The sequence below is a fragment of the Phoenix dactylifera genome, chromosome 7 (genome assembly GCF_009389715.1).
Source record: "Phoenix dactylifera cultivar Barhee BC4 chromosome 7, palm_55x_up_171113_PBpolish2nd_filt_p, whole genome shotgun sequence".
In the NCBI taxonomy this organism is placed as follows: domain Eukaryota; kingdom Viridiplantae; phylum Streptophyta; class Magnoliopsida; order Arecales; family Arecaceae; genus Phoenix; species Phoenix dactylifera.
In genome coordinates this window covers 8,432,801-8,453,661 of record NC_052398.1, presented here as the reverse complement: position 1 = coordinate 8,453,661, position 20,861 = coordinate 8,432,801, and the positions used below count along the sequence as shown (strand labels likewise).

The window sequence follows — 20,861 nt, the reverse complement described above, 5'->3', positions numbered from 1 at the left end:
AATGTTCATTTTCTTTTTCTTTATCTCTCTCTCTTTTTGTCATTTTCAAGTAGTTACATGAAAGAGCAGAATAAAGAATTAATCTAATATGCTGCATATAAATATATATCATGCAAACAGCATTTTCATTATGCCCAATGATTCATAGCTTATCACAAGTTATTTTGAATTAGAAACTTGAGGCATAAACTTGTGTATTTCATGGTTATGCATTATACAGGCAAAAGTGAACTTCAATTTAATCATACCATGAAACAATTATCATTAGCATGAGAATGAAGCATGATATCAAGAAGATTAGCAATTAAATGTTTAATCATGCTACCATATAATTTCAGACTATTAATTTTGCTCAACTAACTCACAAGGGAAGGGTTTAGATTACCAATGCATTTAGCATTCTTCAAGCCAAATATCTTTTAAATTCTTTACATCCTTGGCTGAAGAAAATCTCTCTTTTTTTTGTTTGCAAGGGGATGTTTATTGTATCTTTCATCGAGGTGTCCTTCAAGTTGAAATTTCTTGCTCATAAGTCATGTATCATTAGCTAAATCTTTTTCTTTTCTTGAAGGCAATTCATTAGGTTCTCTAGGATACAAAAACATTCATACAACATATTTCTTAACTAGATGACTCAACATGAGACATGATAATAATTGAATTTGAGTCACTTTACTCAAGAGATTGCCTAAATATAAGCAAGCACAAGTCACTTGAACTAAAGAGATAACTTCATTAAGTAAAATGGTTCAAGGACAAGCATGTGAGGCAATAGAAGGATTCATCAAGGTCAAATCAAAAAAAAATTTTATTTTCAGAATTAATTTAGCTTAGATTCTATTTGCTTAAGATAATTATCAATAAGATATACAAGTTGAGTTTTAATCAAATTATCTTAAACAGTTGTTTCTATCAAAAATTTTGATTATGATTTAGTTTTCAACACTAATAATCATGTTTCAGGGAGTTGAGCAATCTTCTTTTAGAGTAATTAGGATTTTATTTTGACTTATGAGTGATAGTTTAAAAGAATTAATATTCATGCTTTAAAAGATTTTTATGATCAAGTTAAGCATGACATGTTACAATTAATCAGTAGAATTTGAGATAATTTTAGAGAAAGATATTAATCATGGATACAATGATTATGCTCAATGAAGTTTTAACATGAAGGCATGAAATCAGCATCAATCATTTATACTAGAGAGAAAATTTAGATTTTGAAAACTTGAAGGAGAAAGTTATACATATTCATTCATTATTTTCTTATCATCATGGAAGCACTAGAAAATTTCATGCTAAGATCGTGTAGATAAGATTTGTCATACATACAAGGCATTTAATAAATATTCAATAGCCTAACTGAATTTATAAAGTTAAGCATATCAAGACATAAAATGACAATTTAAATTACATTCACAAATGATGAAATAAAATTTATTTATAAGTCATGTGCCATGGCACCCAATTAAGAGTTTCACATGAGCTTCAAGGGCTGCTTTGACACATTTGCAAGATAATCTCAGTTTTTCATTTTAGGTACCCAAGCTTGCTTGGGTCTTTGGGAGTTAGTGCATATGGTTCCTTTTGGAATCCAAATCTGTTTAATTGTAATAATTTTATCATTTGATTTGCTTGTATTGAAACAATAGGTAAAGTTTTTATGCCTATTCTTTTCATATTTGAAACAAGTTATCTTATTTGATGGTTTGCTTGGTGAATTAATTACCTTTTTATTTAGGGGTTTATTGTTAAGTAAGGAAGTCCAGTCAAGTTTTGATTTATCAAAATCAGCATGTTGGCTTTCAAACATAGTTTTTAATCTTTCTGAACTTACAATGAATTTGTTAATAAAATATTTCAGTTGGTTAACCTTTTTACTTAAGTTTTGATTTTCTTTAATTAAATTCTGATTTTTCTGAATTAATTCTTCTGAATTTAACCTTAAATGTTCATTCTCAAAATTTAATTTGTCTTTCATTTCAACGGTAGAATTTCTTTCTTCTGACATTTTCAGATTTAGCTTTTTATTCTTTAAACTAAGCTTCTTGTATTCTAAGTATAAATCAGAAAAAGCATCATGAAGTTCATCAAATGTAAAATCAGATTGAGCTTCAGTATGTACTTGATTTTTGAATGAGAAATCACTTTGTGTTCGAGTACATACCTCATCTTTATGTGCTACAAAGCATAGATTTTCAGTTTCAGTTTGATACTCTTCTTCTTCGGAACTAGTTTCAAATTCACTAGAAACGTTAGTGCATTCATATTTAACTTCAAGCATATTCCATATTTCCTTAGCAGTTATGCAAAAAGATATGCTATTAAGTTCACTATCATCCAATGCACAATATAGAATATTCATGGCTTTTGCATTTTGCTGAGCCCTTTCTTTATCATGATTAGTGTTTGTGTGTAGCCCATTGACTATGATACTCCATAAATCGTAGTCATGTGCTTGAATGAAAATGCGCATGCGTGCTTTCCAATATGTGTAGTTTATACCATCAAATAGTGGAGGTCTATCAATTAATTGTCCCTCACTCATAGAACATCCCACTTGGGTTGTCATGATCTTTAACTCTTGATTGTGAGATCAATGAGTACTATTAGAGCACCTTGCTCTGATACCACTTGTTGCCCAAGGTGACAATCCAAGAGGGGGGGTGAATTGGTTTCTTCTAAATTTTGGTGTTTTAAAAGTTTTCTTAATTAAGTGCGGTGGATGCTTTCTTAAATTATTTGAATGAGTTAAACTAGAACAAAGATGGAAGATATTGCAAGAATAAACGTAAGCACATGCACAACACAAACACAACAATATATAGTGGTTCGGTGCTCTCCTTAGCACCTACGTCCACTCCCCAAGCGACCCCTTGGGAATCCACTATAATCCCGCGGATTACAGTTGGATTGTTTTCCGGGCTCACAATCCAAAAACCTTTGTTGGTTTTACGGGCTCACCAACGAACCTTTACACTTTGGTTTTCCGGGTTCACCAAAAACCTTTGTTGGTTTTGCGGGCTCACCAACGAACCTTTACACTTTGGTTTTCCGGGTTCACCAAAAACCTTTGTTGGTTTTACGGGTTCACCAACGAACCTTTACAAATAGTTCGACAAACAAAAAGAAAGATTCAAACTCCTAAATGAGCAAATGTAACAATATTAACTACAAAGAAGAGTTAGAAAATATTTATCGCTTTGAAGTGGCTTCTCTCTTCTTTGTCAAGGATGCTTCACTCTTCAAGGGAGGATGGAGCTCTTGATGACTCTTTGAATCTGCTCAACCTCTTTCTTTGATTCTTGAATGAAGCTCTTGAATGAAGAAGATTAGGGCACTTTTGTTTTCTTGTGTACTCTTTGATATTCCTTGCAAAAGTTATTCTATCTGATGAATAGTGCCCCTTTAAATAGCTTCCCACATCCTTTGGACAAGCCCCAATGGTCAGAGTTCAAGAACTAGCCGTTACTCACCTTGGGAAGGACAAAAAGTACATCTGCAGAACTAGCCGTTATGCTTCAGCCCGTGTTTGGGTCGGCTCAACCTGTCCTTGGGTCGACCCAACTTTCACTTGGGTCGACTCAAACATTCCTTGGGTCGACCCTCTCAGAAAACACAGAAACTTGAAATTCAGCTTTCCTTCCCTTGGGTCGACCCAACCTTTCTTTGGGTCGACTCAAACCTTGGGTCAGCTCAAACTTTTCTTGGGTCGACTCAAACCTTGGGTCAGCTCAAATTTTTCTTGGGTCGACCCAACTTTCAGAAAATTCAGAATCTTGAATTTCAGCCTTTCTTCACTTGGGTCGACTCAACCTTTCTTTGGGTCAACTCAAGGTTTACTTGGGTCGACTCAACTTCTTCTTGGGTCGACCCTCTCAGTAAATCCAGAGAACCATTTTCTGAGTTGTTTGAGGATCTTAATGTTTGGGTCGACTCATGCTTTCCTTGGGTCGACCCAACTCACTGTTCATCTGTGCCATTTTTGCAGAAGTGTGCCAAATGATTTCTTGATGTGCCGGGGTCGACCTAATCATCCTTTGGGTCGACTCAATCCACACTTTGCTGCATCTCAAGGTTAGATTCATTCATATAAACAATGAAATGTATCTATATCAATCTATACAAATATACTGAGAGTAATGAACTTATAAATGAAGTATCGATTTAACTTATAACATACTCTTGTTAAATGCTTGTTAATCATCAAAATAACACTATCATTCTCAGTATGGTATGCACCAGTACACGCCAGTATAGCATACCATGATCAGTATAAAGATGTCTTCTTGAACGCTCAAAGCAATCTGGTGTCGAAAGATGGAAAGTTATACGTTGTAAATAGACACAATATAGCTTTTAATTTCATATTATTAAAAAGATACAAACAAAATAAATACACATTACTAGCAGGCATCAATAAAATAATGTCATATCTAAAGGTATAATCATACCTATTCATTAACAAACACCATATTTGTCCAAAGAAAAAGCAGTAAAGGCTTACTTAAAATTCCAATAAACAGATCCTTCTGGGTCAGGTATCCCAGCATTGGTAGTACGTTGATAATCAGAACTCCAATTTTCTTTGAATGTTTGCAAGTTCAGTCCCATTATTCCACCTTTACCAGATTTCAACGGTGAGAAAATCACATTGTGCATCAAAGACTGAGAAAGGATTGAAAAAAGGGTTTTACTTTTGCCTATTACATAAACAAGCCTTATCCCATCTATGGGAATGTGGAAAACTGTAAAAACAAGGCTAATTTGCACAAAAAGTGTAAATAAAAAAGAATTGTATACATATAAAAGTGGAAAGGATATTGAAATAAGACTTACTTGAAGCATCACTTCTTGGAGCTGAAAAAACCCCAACAAATATGCAGAGTAGAGAAAATAGGACAGGTATTAAAAAAGCAGGTGCAACCCTATTGATTATCTTCACACCACCAAATACAATAAAACAGAGCAGGATAGTAACAATAATTCCATAGATTTGCAAGTCATGCAAGCTTGGAGTAGAAACAGTTGTTGCAACAAGATCTGGTTTAGTCCCATTAGTCGATGTGCTATTAGTGATGACTATTACACTCTCTGCAATATGAACACCCCAACAAACATTGTTACACTGGATAAATAAATTTAAAATTTCTAGCATAGTATAGTAGCAAATGGCAACTGCATTAACAAAGAAGAAAGATACAGATCAGCGAAAATGAATTCTAATGAAACATCAAGATAGTTACAAGCATTATTAAGGATCACATTGTGTTGCAATGAGACACAAAAGATAGTAAAGAATTTGAAATATATGATAGAAAGATAGCATTTTTTTTTTGTAATGAAGAAAGATAGCAATGCTGGAGAACCATAATGTAACTAGATTGTTGTAATGTTGCTTTAACAAGTAAGGATTTTAAATAGACCACGGATATTTAGAACTCATTTATAGATGTTATCTCTGCTGCAGTACTACGAAGTGCTAACATAAGTGACTAGATTCCAACCCAATCTAATGATGAGCTTTTAAGGTATATCCTAGAACTATACAAAAGTGGCTTAATTTCCCAATTTTTCAATTCCAAAAAATTACCCTAATCAGATTTCTCCACTGATTTTTTTCTTGAATTAGACCTGGAGCAAGCCCTCTAAATATTTAAAACATAGAAAAATAACCATAACATCTCTTAAGGATTTAAAGTTTAGAACAGACTAAACTTGTATCTTAATCTTAATATTATCTTCATTTTATCTTATCTTAAATCTTAAACTATATAAATAAATCTTTTCAACTCTTGGATTTAGTCAAAACCATCTAGCCATTCAAATTGTAAACTAGGACTAATTTTAATATAAACTCCTGAAGTGTATGTATAACCTCGACTGAGTGCTGTTCTTCCACATTAACTTCAATGGACTCTCTTCATGGGCTCTTTTCAACTCTTTTTTCTCCTGCTCTCTCACAAAAAATCAAATCCAAATGCCATGATCAAATCAGCCTAGCAAGTTGTGTATTTCTACTTGTTTGGGTATATAGTGTGAAGACAAATGAAACAGCTAATCACCAAACTGTGGCTGTAGTAACTGGTAGGCTGAGCTTGGTTGCATAAATAGTGCTACCACAAAAAGAACAACAGTTATTTGTTTGTGTGTTTATACGATAAACAGCCTACCTTGCTGAGTTTTCAAATTTACAATGGAGGACCATATAATCAGTAAAAAAGGGCAGCAGCTGCAAGATAAGCATTCTCATGATATTTCAATGGGATTGAATTTGTGCTCGCACAATTGACAAGCTTGATAAAGACATAGTCATTAGGTAATAGTCACAATTCTAAACATAAATGTGTATAAAAGCATTAAAAGTACTTGTGGAATCAAATTTCTTTGTACCGATGACCAACTAATAGACAAATGAGCAATAACACAACCTATGGTATGCTGTACCGATCAGTACGTGCATACCATACCGTACTGATACCAAACTAGTATGTAGTACAAGGGTTGTACCAAGTGTCCATATGCCAAACCGACTCTTGTATTGGGTCTACTGACACTGCACTAAGATGTTACGGTATAGGGTCCGGTACCGAGATGGTGAACCTTTCTACAATCATAGCTGCAAAATTGTAAATTGTAATCACTAATCATTGTTCTGCAGGTAAAAAATCTGTATATAGGGTGATCCACTACTTCAGCATTTGGTTGTTCATTCTTAACATGTTTTATCTAGGTGTTGATGTAATTTTGCAGTGGAAACTTTTCAATATGGGTTATATTATTGCTATACATGCTTCAAAATGTTTTAGAAAAATGTGCTTCTTATGAACAAAAGCAATGTCACACTTAATAATTACCACATAATTTGCAAGGATAGATCCAAAAATATGGCAAGACAAATTAAAATTTTGTGACCGATCTCTAATATGTCTAATTGTTTCAAATTTATTTTTTACTATCTTAATCATTTTTAATTTATCAAATGGTTAATTTTATTTTGATGGTTTGCATGCCTTTACTTTTAAAATTAACTACTAATTCAAATTTAATGTGCATATGCAAGGACATATTTTAGTAGTAAACAGAAAATTTACTACGATTTTATTATATAAAACAAAATTTGACGAATTGATTATGCCTAAATGCATCCACTATTTCTGTTGTTTGCAACATTAACAATGACACAGTAACACAATCAAAATAGGCTTTCAGTCACACAATTTGAATGTGAGCAAACACATATCAAAAGGTGCATTAAAGATCAAAGATCCAAGTATCACATGTCATGCTGGTCACAGGCAAACACAAAATGGAAACATCCCATGGTATGCTGGTCACAAGCAAAGGGCCCAGGGGTTAGTATCAGGCATTCTACTTGACAGACAACCAGCAAAGCCTTAGACAAAGTAACATAATACATCAATAAACATCACTTATGCCCATATACAGCTGGTACAATCATCATATATAGAGTTATACCGTCCAATAACTTAGTCATTGTTAAGGAGAAGATTTCATCGCAACTATAGATATGTCCACATCAGCAGTAAGTCAAACCTGGTGTTTGGGACATCCTAATAAAACCAAACAGCTATAGAATACGATCAAGATTACCCTATTTACTATCACTTCAATAGACACCAACGCATTAGTTATGTAGCCCTAAGTCATTGGACTCATAAACTAAGATCTTCAGAGACCACGGATGAGGATAAGGTTATTTCTATTAACAGGAATAAGTCCTATCCATAAACCAGCATGAATAAACTTCTGTTTTGGAGTAGAAGTCCTTATTCTAGTTCTAATCTTGTCCAACCCCTGCATAAAGTATCACAAAGCACATTAAATAACTAAATCAGATGAGTCACCCACCACACTGAAAAAAGAAGCAAAAAAGACTAAGAATTTCAGGAGGACATCTTAAAACAGCCCATTTTAGTATCATAACTATCTAATGGTTAACAGAATTGAACAAATGGAGGATGGTCCATCAAGAGTGCTTTTACCAAAAAATTGTTCACGCCAGTTTCCAAACCAGTCATATATGACTTCACTTCAGACAGTTGGCATTCAAATTATATTCAGAAGAACCATTCAACTTATTAGGAATTTGCTTACTAATTGACTGAGTGGTTAAGAAATATCAACCTCTCAAGTGCAGCTATCAAATTCTAAAATAGGTGCTCTTCAAACTATAAAAAACTCTCTTACTTCCATTCCAACAGAAGTACAATATACTGAAGATTAGTTTACATTTGGGAACTGGATGGGCAAAAGTCTTTTTTTTCATGTTTGTCAACCTCAAGCAGCAAACTGCAAATGTTTTTTGGATTATAGGTATCACATACCCCTCATGTCTTCTTACAAATACGGAACGGTAGAAGAGTTGAAAAACAATAGCAATAAAATGATGAATCATGGCAAGATAGGTTGTACTTTTATTAGAAAACAAGGAAATTGATATGGTTAACCATTTTCCACACTGCTATTTTGTATCTGCAAACAAATGCAAGGAAGATTGTCATATACAAGTTCTGAGGATGAATTATTGGAGACAAAGGCTCAAAATTAGCACTTTTCCCTTTTCATGAAACAGGTTTGCTGTATCTTGTAAATAGCCTGACATATTAGCAAAACTAGTAACGCATAGCTACTTATGCACTAGAACCATAATTTGGTTTGCCGAAATCAATCCAAAACTTTTTATCTAATCATACTAAATTGATGTGACAGGTCCTGGGAGTTTCAACATTAGCCCACCACATTTTGTACAAAAGAGTAGCAGAAATTCCAATTACCACAATCATCTTCATAGTTTACCTCTAAAAAAACCAGCATTTGGCAGAGCGTCTAAGAAGGTTTCCACCGCCCCAAGGACATACCTAAAACAACACCATAAAAATAACACAAAGTAAAAAGGCAAAAAGACATTTACACATTATTTGATGAAAAGTAAAATGTTTTAAGAAACTTCATTTGTATCAACTACTGAAAAAATTAATAGTGTAGATGTCTATAATAACTTGATGAAGAGGCATCGCAGTTTACAGTTTTCTTCTTTTGGGGAAGAAGGATGGATTCCTATAATTCAAAAGACTTATATAATTAGGTTCCATTTGTATACTTGGTGTAATTGGGCTTGCTTGTATTTGTAAAGTCTGGAGCAGCTTGAAATTTTTCTCATGCAAATTGAATAAAATGAGGCATGGAAAAGTTAACAATGTTCTCAGAAATACAATGGCCAATTAATCAGGAAAGGACATGCTTTAAAATTTAGACCAAAACTATCATTCCAATAAAAGAAACTTCCTCTCCATTTTTTTAAGAATCAATTCCATGCAATTTCTTAAGCTTCCTCATAAAATGAACAGCCTAAGCAATGGTGATTGAGATACTTTCCCCTACTACCCCTTCCATCTTTCCAATATCACCAAAATATCCTCATTAACTTCCGCATGATAATATGCTTGGGTGAATTCTAAATTAGTGTGTTATAAAAGGAAAAATCTAAAGTTCTAAACTACCTCAAGATATATAGACTACCTCTACTCCACAATAGGGGGCACCAAACGAGGATAACCAGTCATCAAAAATGAGACAGCAAATAGGAAACTTAGAGAGAGAAGATGGAATTCCTTATTCCATACCCTTTACGGTCTCTAAAGAAGCCATATTAGTGACAGCAAAAAGAAAGAGACACAAGATAATGTAAGGTAAAAAAGAATATAATACCTTATATGGCACTAAATCCCATTGTTCACACCATAAGATCAAGAAACTTCAAATTCACATGTCCTTATATATTTTCCTTGTGGCTCTGGCCCAAGCTTCAGGTCTACAAAGTAGAGCTTAAGATTTTAATTTCAAACCGAAAAGTGTGAGATTTTTATTAGTTTTGATTAAAACAACCCAAGTTCATTAAGGCATATTTTATTGATCAAAATAATTAACCAAAAGACGAAAATATTTGACAATACATGATAGATGTTTAATAAATGAATGTAACCAAATTAAGATATACTTCTTTTAAACTCCTGGTTTTGGTGTATGCAAATAAGGATGGTGAATGTGCAGTTGCAACGCATATCAATGTCTATACTAAGCGCTATTTGTCTGATTTTTAACAGCAGACAACCACCTTGGATGTGTTAATCACCAACACATACAAAGTCATGTATGCTTCATCATTCTGACTTTTCACATGACAGGTGATCAATGTGCGTGTGTAGATTATTGTTCTAATTGTAGTCAAAGTAATTGTTGTGAATGTGCAAGACTGCAAGCTATCACAGTGACTTATGAGATATCAAAGAGCATGACTATACAGAGCAACATATGCACATTTCCAAACAAAATCATATTGAGGTCAATTCTCTGGTTTAAACAAATAATAGCTTAGCGTTCTTATTTTATTTTTTGTCACCGTAAATACAAAATCTAGCAGCGGCGAAATAAGCATTATAGAGGAACATGTCTACTTAGAAATTTTCAAATTGGAGTTCATATAATGAATTACAATGATAATAAAGCATAGGCTCTCTAGATAAGCAATATAAGTAAATTGATTGCATGTCATTTCAACTCTAAAAGGATTTCCCAATAGATTTAAATGTGCATAAAGAAAATATGAAGAAAAAAAAAAGAAACAAAAAAATGTGCACAACTGCTTTCAGGATACATAAAGAACCCAATGCAAACTCACATAGCTCCAGCAACTGCAGTGCCAAGGAAAAAGCACAAACCAATACTAACTCCAACTTCTGGACCAAGAGCTCGACCAATAAGATAATATGGTCCACCACCCTGAAAGCTCATGAGAAAAAATTAAGATCAAATAAAACTTAGTAACCAAATCCATTACCAAACTCATCTACACGAACAATAGAATCTTGTACCATTTAGAATGTAAGTTCATTGTTTACAAATTGAACAAGCCAAAGATAAGAACCTCTAGAAATAGCAATAAGACGAATCTATATAACACCTAGTCTAATAGAAACCCCAAAATTCTGGGCTTAGATTCAGTTTCATAGTATATGCAGATTGATGGGTTTCAACTTATCTGAGGCAGGACAGTTTTGTTAGCTTTCAATTTAAATCAGCTACTAGTGACCTCGTCAGCATGGGTTTCTTGTTCAAAGCAAGATAGGTAAAGTAGATTATCTATCATTACTTTAAAAGGTGCTAGGAATACGATGAAACCATATAAATAGGAAGGACAATATTTAGCCTTCTCTCAACTGACAGTTGTGTGTAGTATATACTATGTTCATTCCTAGATATATTATAAATTTCGAATACCAAAAATCAGATATATACTTAGCCGGGCCAGGCTTGAGTATCCCATGACTCTAAAACAAGAGATCAAGGAAGATGATGACATGACCATAATTATCAAGACTTATCTAGTCTACTTGAAGAATAAATTCACAAATCTATAAAGACAATCCAGTTTACCTTCATCGCCCCATTTGTTGCAATTGCACTTAGTGATATTCCAGTTAAAAATGTGCAAGAGCCACAAAATGCAACCAACACAAGTGCTTCTCCAACGCCAGCCATACCCACAATCCTACAAAAAGAATGTTGCAATTAAGATCACGCACCATGCATTGTAAAACAAGGAAAGTGAATGGCATGATGATGTAAATAATCAACACCAAAAAAATGCAGCTGGAAAATTTATGGAGGATTATGTATTGGTCGTAAATAATCAACACCAAGAAACTACAGCTGGAAAATTTTATAGAGGATTATGTATTGGTCATATAATTAGAAAAACTAGAAAGATCAGTGAAAATACCATAATAATCATAAATGTTATCATGGAAATCATGTCACTAGTCAAATGAAAAATAAGAAAGAAAGGGAAGAAAAGAAAAACTTAAATAATATGCTTAAGAATCAGCCTGAGGTTACTGCACGCAAAGCTACTCCCAATACTCGAGAGGATTAAATTGTGGGAACATATAATCAAGTACTTTGAAAACAAAGTCTCCTGTAACTGATAACACTATGTAAGACAAGCAGGTAAGAAGATGATTGCAAACTCAAAAAATTGGGAGTCAACAGACAGTTGAGGCACAACGATATGCTCAGCTAAAGTCTCCTCATATTCATAGGAGAGAGGCAACAATCTAGGTATTGGCTCCTAAAAACATGTGAATAATAAGAAACTCAAGAACAAACTAAACAAGCTTTAGCAAACCAAGCTTCAATTCTATGAATATTAACAAAGCCCGAGCTGCGAAGGCATCTACCTAATAAAATAACACCTAATGGACAAGAACAAGAGAATTACTGTTGCTGGACAAATTTCAATTTGAAAGTCAGACAGATCCTTCAATGCAAGTATAGATAGCACAGATTTAGCATTTTAAAGGCTTTTGAGCAGTGTCTGTTTTGTTGGTACTACGCTCCGAATCAGTTGTCTGGCAGCACAGGTTGATATGGGCCTGTGCCGTGCCGAGCCTTTACCGAGCGGAGGAGAGGGAGAACGGGAGAGAGAAAAAAAGAGAGAGAGAAGGGGGAGCCCGAGGGAGACCAACGGAGAGCCAGCAGAGGGTCGAGGAGCCACTGTGCGGAGGAGGTGGAGGCCGGAGAGCCGCCACATGGAAGAGGCGAAGGAGGCAATGGGTTTGCCGACTTTCACTTAAAAATTGCAAAAAATAAAAGGGGCTTCCTCCAAGCCCCTGTTTCAAACGAAACAGGGGACCGGAGGCGGAGGCCCCCTTCCGTAGCTCCCCGACCTCCGCCTCCTCCTCGCGGCAGCTTCCTGGCCTCCATCGATTTGTTTACACCTTTCTCTCCCTCTCCCTCCCTCCCCACTCTCTCTTCCTCTTTTTCCTTCTACTTCTCTTCCTCCATCGCCGATCTCGTTTTTATTGTCAGAACCGTCCCAGTCTGCCACCGATATGGCTCGGGACGCCCCGAACCGGACGAGACCCTACTTTTGAGTGTTCTTGTGACTGTCTCTGTTCGTGTGTTTATCATGAATGCATGTGTACGTTCGTATAGGTGTATATTATCAATTTGAAGGCACAAGCCATCACATTAAGTATATTATTAAAAAAATTAAAATAGATACTTAAAAACAATATGCTATTTATTGGAGGAAAATATTGTAATTACAAAATACTTTTCTAACTAGTTTTTTTTTAAAAAAAATACGGCATAGACTGGAGAGGTGATTGATTTCCACAATGTTATGTTCTAAAATTCGTTTGAAATTTTGAGTATTCTTAAGATTTGAAGCAAAGATCCGCCGAACCGGGCCGAACTCGGTACCGAGCCTACTCGGTGGAAGACCGGGTCAATTCACTTCTTTTTTCTGGAACCAGCTCGGAACCGGTTCTGAACCGATAGGAACCGGTCGGAACCGGTGCGAACCGTCCGAATTCAATCCAAACCGGCCGGTTCTGTGCGGAACCTGTGCGAACCATCCGGTTCGCACGTGGAGTAGGATCCATAGACATATCAGGTATTGAGTCATATACTAGATTCTATCATCTCCAGCCACAGGCAGCCTATGACCCATATGGATACAAATATAGATATAGTGTGTTTGAGACATCGCCTTCCAGTGGCTACTATTATACGCAGTCCGAAGCATCTTACGGATCGAATTTTGCTACCGGCATATTCAGATGGGCCCCTCCACAACCGTATTATCAGTTAGAGGGCACCTCTCAGAGCCAGAGCTTTAGCGAGAAATCCGAAAGTGCTTATAACCCAGAGCGTATTTCTTATTGGATGAACATACAAAACTACATCATCGCTTGGTTAGAAAGATGGGCTGATATGCCTCCTAACTATGTTAATGATTCGGATATCTACGAGAGGCATCACCACTCAACGAGATTTTAGATATCAGTACGTATGTTGTACTTTAAATATATATAATTGATTGTATTATTCTATATTTTCCACCTCACTAGTTGATTTTAGGATATTTCATGTTACTTCTTGTAACGTGCAACATCTCACTAATTATTTTATGTTTTGTATTACTTTAAAACAACAAGATGCATTATTTAGATTAAATCGGGATCATAAAAACATCAAAAAACATCATATTATACTTAAAATCATTGAAAAAATTGAAAAAAATTTAATTACTAATTAATCAAACTTGAAAAACTTTAAAAAAAAAATTGGGCGTGCTGATTTGGTACGGTACTGGTATGACTCGCCCGCCAACCGGTATGGGTTTCGGTAACAGTTCGGCGAACCTTGTTTAAAGCATTTACTTAGTGCAAGAAAATTGGCACAATATCAATTCAAAATGTGCAGCAAATATCTTAGAATCTAGAGGCAACTCCACCAGCCCAATGGGAAGCCACCAAAGAAAAGAACAATTGGTGGAAGAAAGAAATAGAAGAAGAGGAACTGTATTTCATTAAATTCCCATCAAAATTGATACTAAATCATCTCCTTGTTGGTTGGAGTCAAATCTTCAACATCATAACTCCACAGGAAACATATCAAACAGATGATCTTATAAATTTTTAGGGTTTATACTGATAAAGCAAAGCATGCATGTATAAAAGAAGCCTGAAAAGACCCCTAATGCATATGACAGCCTAGATCATTGGAACTCTCTATGGAATCACCTGCACAAGCTTTCTTTCCCTCTCTTTCTTATTCCTTCTTCTCAAGAAAGGGAGTTGGCCAATAGAGTAACCCGATAACCCTGGAAACCAGCTACTATACAAAATAGGGAGAGAGGAATGGCAAACTAGGACATTTTAGGCCTGAGTGCAATGTGTAGAAATATCATGTCAATACACTACTTAATTTGACTCACACCAGCCATAGGTGACATGGGGCACCAACATTATTATGCAAGTTTTTGGAGGCAAAAGCATAGGGTTGAGTCCAACTCTATACGCAGATCACATGCAATGTAATTCCTCCACCTACCAAATTTTCAAAATGATCTTCATAAATAAATTAAACCCACTGATGAACCAATCACCATGATGTCACCAAGGTGCTACCATTTATTCAGGCAAACAAAGACTAACCCTGGACTTTTACATACAGGAAAACATTTTCCAAATGCTTGGCACCAAGACTTTTATCTAATCAAAGCTCCACCTAAAAATATTCCAGCAGCAGATCCTCGGCGCCGGCTCGATAGCTAATAAACTTAATGGAAATCCAATCTGCATCATCTTTGGATCCATATGCTCTTGTGCTTATCCCCAAAATATCCACTATGCTTGGCTTGGTTGCAGGCTAGTGTTGTCAGGGTAATTTGCTCCCATCCACTAATCCTGCTACCCGATGGGTGAGTCTAGATAAATCTGGATTCTGTTTGGTTGAAAATCTGCTATTCTTGACAATAACTTTTGGAGTGACTGAAAAGCTGTTTGGTCGGAAGGAACAGAATAAGACATAAAGGGTAACAGTTTCATCAATTTGACAAAAATTCCCTTGCACGTATAAGGAGAAATTGGCTAAGCACGAAAAGACTGAAGTGTGTTTCCCTTCTGACTGTATTCCAAGCATTGCCATCAGATTATGTGTTCTAATCATAATTCCACCTCATGGTGAAAAAGGTAATGAATGTTTGAATTGGAGGCAATGGTTCATTGCAACCATCATGATTAGCAAAAATTTGAAATTACACCCTCCTTTCACACATTTAATCTCTCTGTATATGGTCTCACTTACAGAATGAAAATCTATAATTAGCATATTCTTTTTCCGTGCTAAGGACCAAGAAAAGTGAACTCCTTTGTTGGTTTGTTATAAAGAATAACGTAACCAAATTCTAATACACCTTCTTTACAAGATCATTTCACTATACAATTTAAGAATTAACCAGGTGCAACAGATAGCTATATGTAAAAACAAAAGTACATAAAAATCATTTAATTAAGTGGATTCAAAGAATATGCACAGATCTATCTTACATGGACCCTTCAATTTATCCTAAAATCTTCTACCCACACTTACAGTGATGACATATGGACATGGGTCTGCATGAAGAAATCCTTCGATATTGAAAGGATCCAACCAAGATTCGTCATCTCGGTGCCAGATCCCATACTAGTCCTATCTTGGTACAATGTTCGGTATGAGTATGGTACGATGCGCCCGGTACACATCGGTATCAACCGGTCCAAGATACCATGGATCTGACACTTAGAGATAATATATACAGACACACCCACATACATACATACACATACATTTATGCATAAACATACATACATATGTATTTCTGATGTACACACATTTACGCATAAACATACATACATATGTATTTTTGTGTGTTGTACATCTGTTTAACGATAATATTAATCGCCACTAAATTAAAAGGATAAATATCTAATTATTGGGTTAAATGATTAAGATGTCTCACAAGTAGTTGGAGGTGATTACAGATTATTGTTTACTCTATTCCTTTAGTGAGAAAGAAAAACTAGAAATTTCTTTCTAGCATTGACATTTAAGTCGAAAAATAAACTATGGCGTCCATTACCATGAAAAACGGATGTAGTAGATAATCCCCAGGATATTCTGCAAACAAGGCAAAAATACACCCATCATGGTTCCCAATTTAGGACCAGGACCAGTTTCCTGCAGAGCAATCAAGTTCAATCTGTCAAGTATGCACGGTTTAAAATTGTAGAACAAAAAACCCAAAAAAAAAGAGCATGATGAAGGTAGACTGACAGACAGACAAAAAGCAATCATAGCCACAAGATGAGTTCATAAAGTAAGATATTTCCTGCCAGGAATGCTTCATAAAAGACAACTTTCAAAACATACCATCTCTAGCAACCCGGTAACTAGCAATAAGTATTTCCAAATCAACCAATAAATTCAAGTACTACATTTACAAGAGAAGTTGCTAAGTAATTGGTCTATCAAATGAGTCAATAGATTGTCTTCTGCTTAAACTGAATGCTGCAAAGAAAGATAGTATGACAAGAATGAAACTAGAAAAAAACCAAAAAAATGAAGACAGGAGTAAGGCATGCACCCATGCAAACAGGCCCAAAAGTCCATTGAAGAGAATAAAAATCTTAATTATGTAAACCAATCCTCATAACCTATGAATCTAGCTGAAACTTGAAATTCCCTCTAAAAGGTACTAAAACCTAAAAAATAAAGGAAAATGTTCTGGGTAGGTCGATAAAAAGGATTTATCCAAAGTACAAGAAGTTAGCAATATGAAAAATTTAGTAGAAACTATAAGAGAGGCCAAAGTATTGCATAATCTTTCTTATTCCTGCATATTTTCTGTCATTTTAGAGTAAGATGCCCAAAAAAAGGAGAACCAACTAAGCCACCATTGTCATTTTAGATAGATGATCAATTCCTCATTCAAAATTGCCTGATAGACTCTCGCCATATGCAACACAAAATGATGCTTAATCTTGGAAGGTGGTCCATAATAAATTCTCTTCCTATAGACAATATAGCTCTACCGTGCACCCTTTGCATTTTATGTTGTCTTTAGTCCAAGAATTCAAAAACCACCCATGCTGGCCTCAAACCAGCTGGTACAAACCGTACTGGCAAATTGCATAACCGATATATGGAAAACAACCCTATATCACATTATATGGAGAATACCACCCCATAACGTGTTGTATCGAGGTGTATTGAACCCATGTTGCTCGATATATCTTTTTTTATTCTGCTCATTTGTACCAAGGTGTACCACCCCTGTATCAAGGTAAATATTGTACGAGCCGGTGCAAATGGTATAACTGATATATAGGATCCTGAAATGCTTAATTTTAGTTAATCAGGTCCAAGCAACCCTATATCACACTGTATGATGAATACCGCTCCATAATGTGTTGTATCGAGGCGTATTGAACCCATACTGCTCAATATATGTTTTTTTATTTTGCTCATTTGTACCAACCTATATCAAGGTAAATACTGTACTAGCCAGTGACCTTAAAGCCTTACTAGAATCAATATCATGTTAAGATTAACCAGGAAAGAAAAATTATTAATTAAGGTAAAAAAACAACCTACTTCCAGACTCTCTATGATGTTGGACAACAAATTCCAGTATCAACTGATGGAAGGAAAGGAAATTACCTTAATACAATTTAATTAATTAATAAACTTGAACTGGATCATCATGCATTTGAAGTTTAGATTTAGTGATCTTTCTAACATCCATAGATTACAGCATTTGCATGTGCTTACATGCAACATTCTCAGGTATAACCATACTAAGATTGCATGGTATTATGTATATCTGTGGCTTTTAAGCACAAACACTTAGTGTTGTTTCTAAATATAGTAAAGTATGTATATATGAATATGTATGCACAGATGCATATACATATAAGCAAACAAACCTAAATACTAGTAAATTAAAGCATGCAAATGCATAAGAGAAAAATCCATATAGCACAAATATTTACAGGCTTCTCTGTACCAGTCATCGATCAGTCAAAATGATAGAATCTAATTGTTTCAATCTACATATAGATTTATTACATAGGATTTACCAATGCATAAAAGTTGAAAGGATCTATCTTTCCTTATGATTATTATTGGTAGCATAATATCTCATAGGTATCTAACAACATCTATTTCTTGAACATAACTCGTCAACATTGTAAAGGCATTGAATTTGAAAGTCAAAAGTAAAAAAAAAAAAAATCTGACTTTGCCAAGGTTACAAACTTACAACCAATGCTTCTCCAGTTGAAATATTCAAATTCTTTTTTTTATTTTTGAAACCCATGAAAAAGAAACAGAGATAGCTCTTTATGTAGCTACCAAAAGATCCCTAACAATCTCTGAGCACCTTGAGGCATAATTGATGTGTGGAAATCTTGAAATAAATAACACAACTGCATCATGGAGATAAAGTATACCTATTTTAAAAAATAGTAATATTTCATTAATGCAAGATCAGATGTATCTGGGACAAGTGAATAATGTCCAGAATACCTTTCTAAGATTTAACTCCTGTTGAGTCCGAATGTGATGAAAAATGGCCCACTTTATGAAACTTCAATCAACTTGACAAATAGGCCCCTAAATTTTACCCAAAAGAAAAACATATAGGACTCTGAAATCAAGATTCCAAACAGGTCCCTAAAAAATAGAACATGTCCGTAGGGATATAAACATTAAACTCAGGGTCTAATCAGAAATTTTGGGTCAAGGTTGGAACCTTAATTCAGTCAAAATGTGTACTTTTGCGGGCCATTAAATAATAATTAATATGACTCCCCGCACCAGGTGGCCCTAGGCCCACACCAGCTCTAACAAACTGGGCCAGGTCTAGACAAGAATCCAGCCAGAAGCCAGTAAAGATCCCAAAGCAGCCTATACCAGGTCCTGGACTGGATAAGGCATGGCCAGGCTAGACTAAAACTTAGGCTGGATCCGCCAGCCTATCATAAACAAAGCAGGTGCTGATCCAGGAGAAGAATTAGCTTAACCCATTTCAAATACAACCTTAGCGAGTTAATCCTCCTTCCCCAACTCAAATAGAAAAACAAGAAATGGGGAAGACCTGACCATGCCTGTGGCTGCCCCATGCAAAGCCAGCTATGGCTTCACACATCAGCAGGTACACTTAATCATCCTTTTCACCTCTTGCTAAACAACAGGACACTTGCAAATCCAGCAAAATAATGTTGATGAAGGAAGACTTTCAATGACGGTTATGGTGTAAACCCAAAAATGTACAGAAACATATTTATATATTAAAAAGACAATCTACTTCATCCCTTCTCCATAAAAATGCAGATGCTAAGATTCATGGCTGCTGCCTAGGGCTTGACATGTTGATGAAGGCAACATTTCTAGTACCATACAGGTCCATATAGGCAATATGCCATACTACACCAGGTGACAGACTAGTGCTCGAAATGTCCCCAATACCTTACCGTACCAACACATGATAGTTTGTGACACCTTAACTATCCTGGCACTAATTACTAAACTATGTCATGGTACAATCCATGTACCAATATCATACCATATTAATAACCTACCTATAACAAAAACCAATACCAAGATTGTAAATCCTGGGCAATAATCTAAGAATATTCAATGAGTTTGGGGAGTCCCCTAATTCCCAATTTTCATATGGGGTTTCTGGGAATGTTTACATAGGTACTTTATGTATACAGGGAAGTTTTTTATTTATGAGTGCATTTGGGGCATCATATGGTGATAATCTAGCTAAGAGAGGAGGGATGAATGAGTTGTGGAACCCAAGTTTTTATTTTCTTCATTTTCCTATCCAGCATCTACAAGGGCTCTTCTGACACAAAGACATCTTAATTGATGCAGCACAGCATACAACCAACAGGTATTATGGCCAACTAGACCAAGCCAAGCATCAAATGAGCCGGCAGTTTCGCGAGCGAAACAGCAGATTCAGAGGTTTTCAGCAGATTTTCTTATAGATATTCCATTAGGAACCGTATCAAATTTTTGCTAGGTTTCCATTTTTGTTATAGACTAATTCTAGTATATTTTCTTATTGTCAAGTCCTATTTCGAGTATAATTTTGTATCGCGTTTAATGCCCTAATTAAGATTAGAATATCATGTCCTATAAATATGCACATAACATATTGTAAGGAGCAGCCCTTGAGATATTGATAATTTTTATGCATGAGCATATTCTGGTCATAAGTTGTGAATCTTACACAGCAAAAATATGTAGCCTTTTCTATAGTACTTATGCATGCATAAACATACATACACAAATACATACATACATACAAACATAGATAACCATACTACATATATAAGTGTACAGATGAATGAATATACCCCAAACTGCAATACGCACACACATCATACATATGCATGAATACACCTTGGAAAGTAATCTGTATAGCAGAGCTGGCA

The 20,861-nt window shown here is 35.2% G+C and overlaps 1 protein-coding gene across 5 annotated transcripts in view; it reads right to left on the bottom strand.

Annotated features, from left to right (window-relative positions):
* Positions 1-20,861, bottom strand: part of LOC103714220 (cation-chloride cotransporter 1) — a 43,979-nt gene that overhangs the window by 15,860 nt on the left and 7,258 nt on the right. For 4 of the 5 annotated variants that reach the window (XM_026807458.2, XM_008801403.3, XM_039128199.1 and 1 more), the window contains 6 exons: positions 16,493-16,590; positions 11,458-11,572; positions 10,703-10,803; positions 8,821-8,882; positions 4,840-5,094; positions 4,508-4,622 (listed from right to left, as the gene is read on the bottom strand). In XM_026807458.2, coding sequence (XP_026663259.2) covers positions 4,508-4,622; positions 4,840-5,094; positions 8,821-8,882; positions 10,703-10,803; positions 11,458-11,572; positions 16,493-16,590 — 746 coding nt within the window. The remainder of the gene's footprint in view (positions 1-4,507; positions 4,623-4,839; positions 5,095-8,820; positions 8,883-10,702; positions 10,804-11,457; positions 11,573-16,492; positions 16,591-20,861) is intronic. The other variant, XM_017844887.3, reaches the window with a different exon arrangement.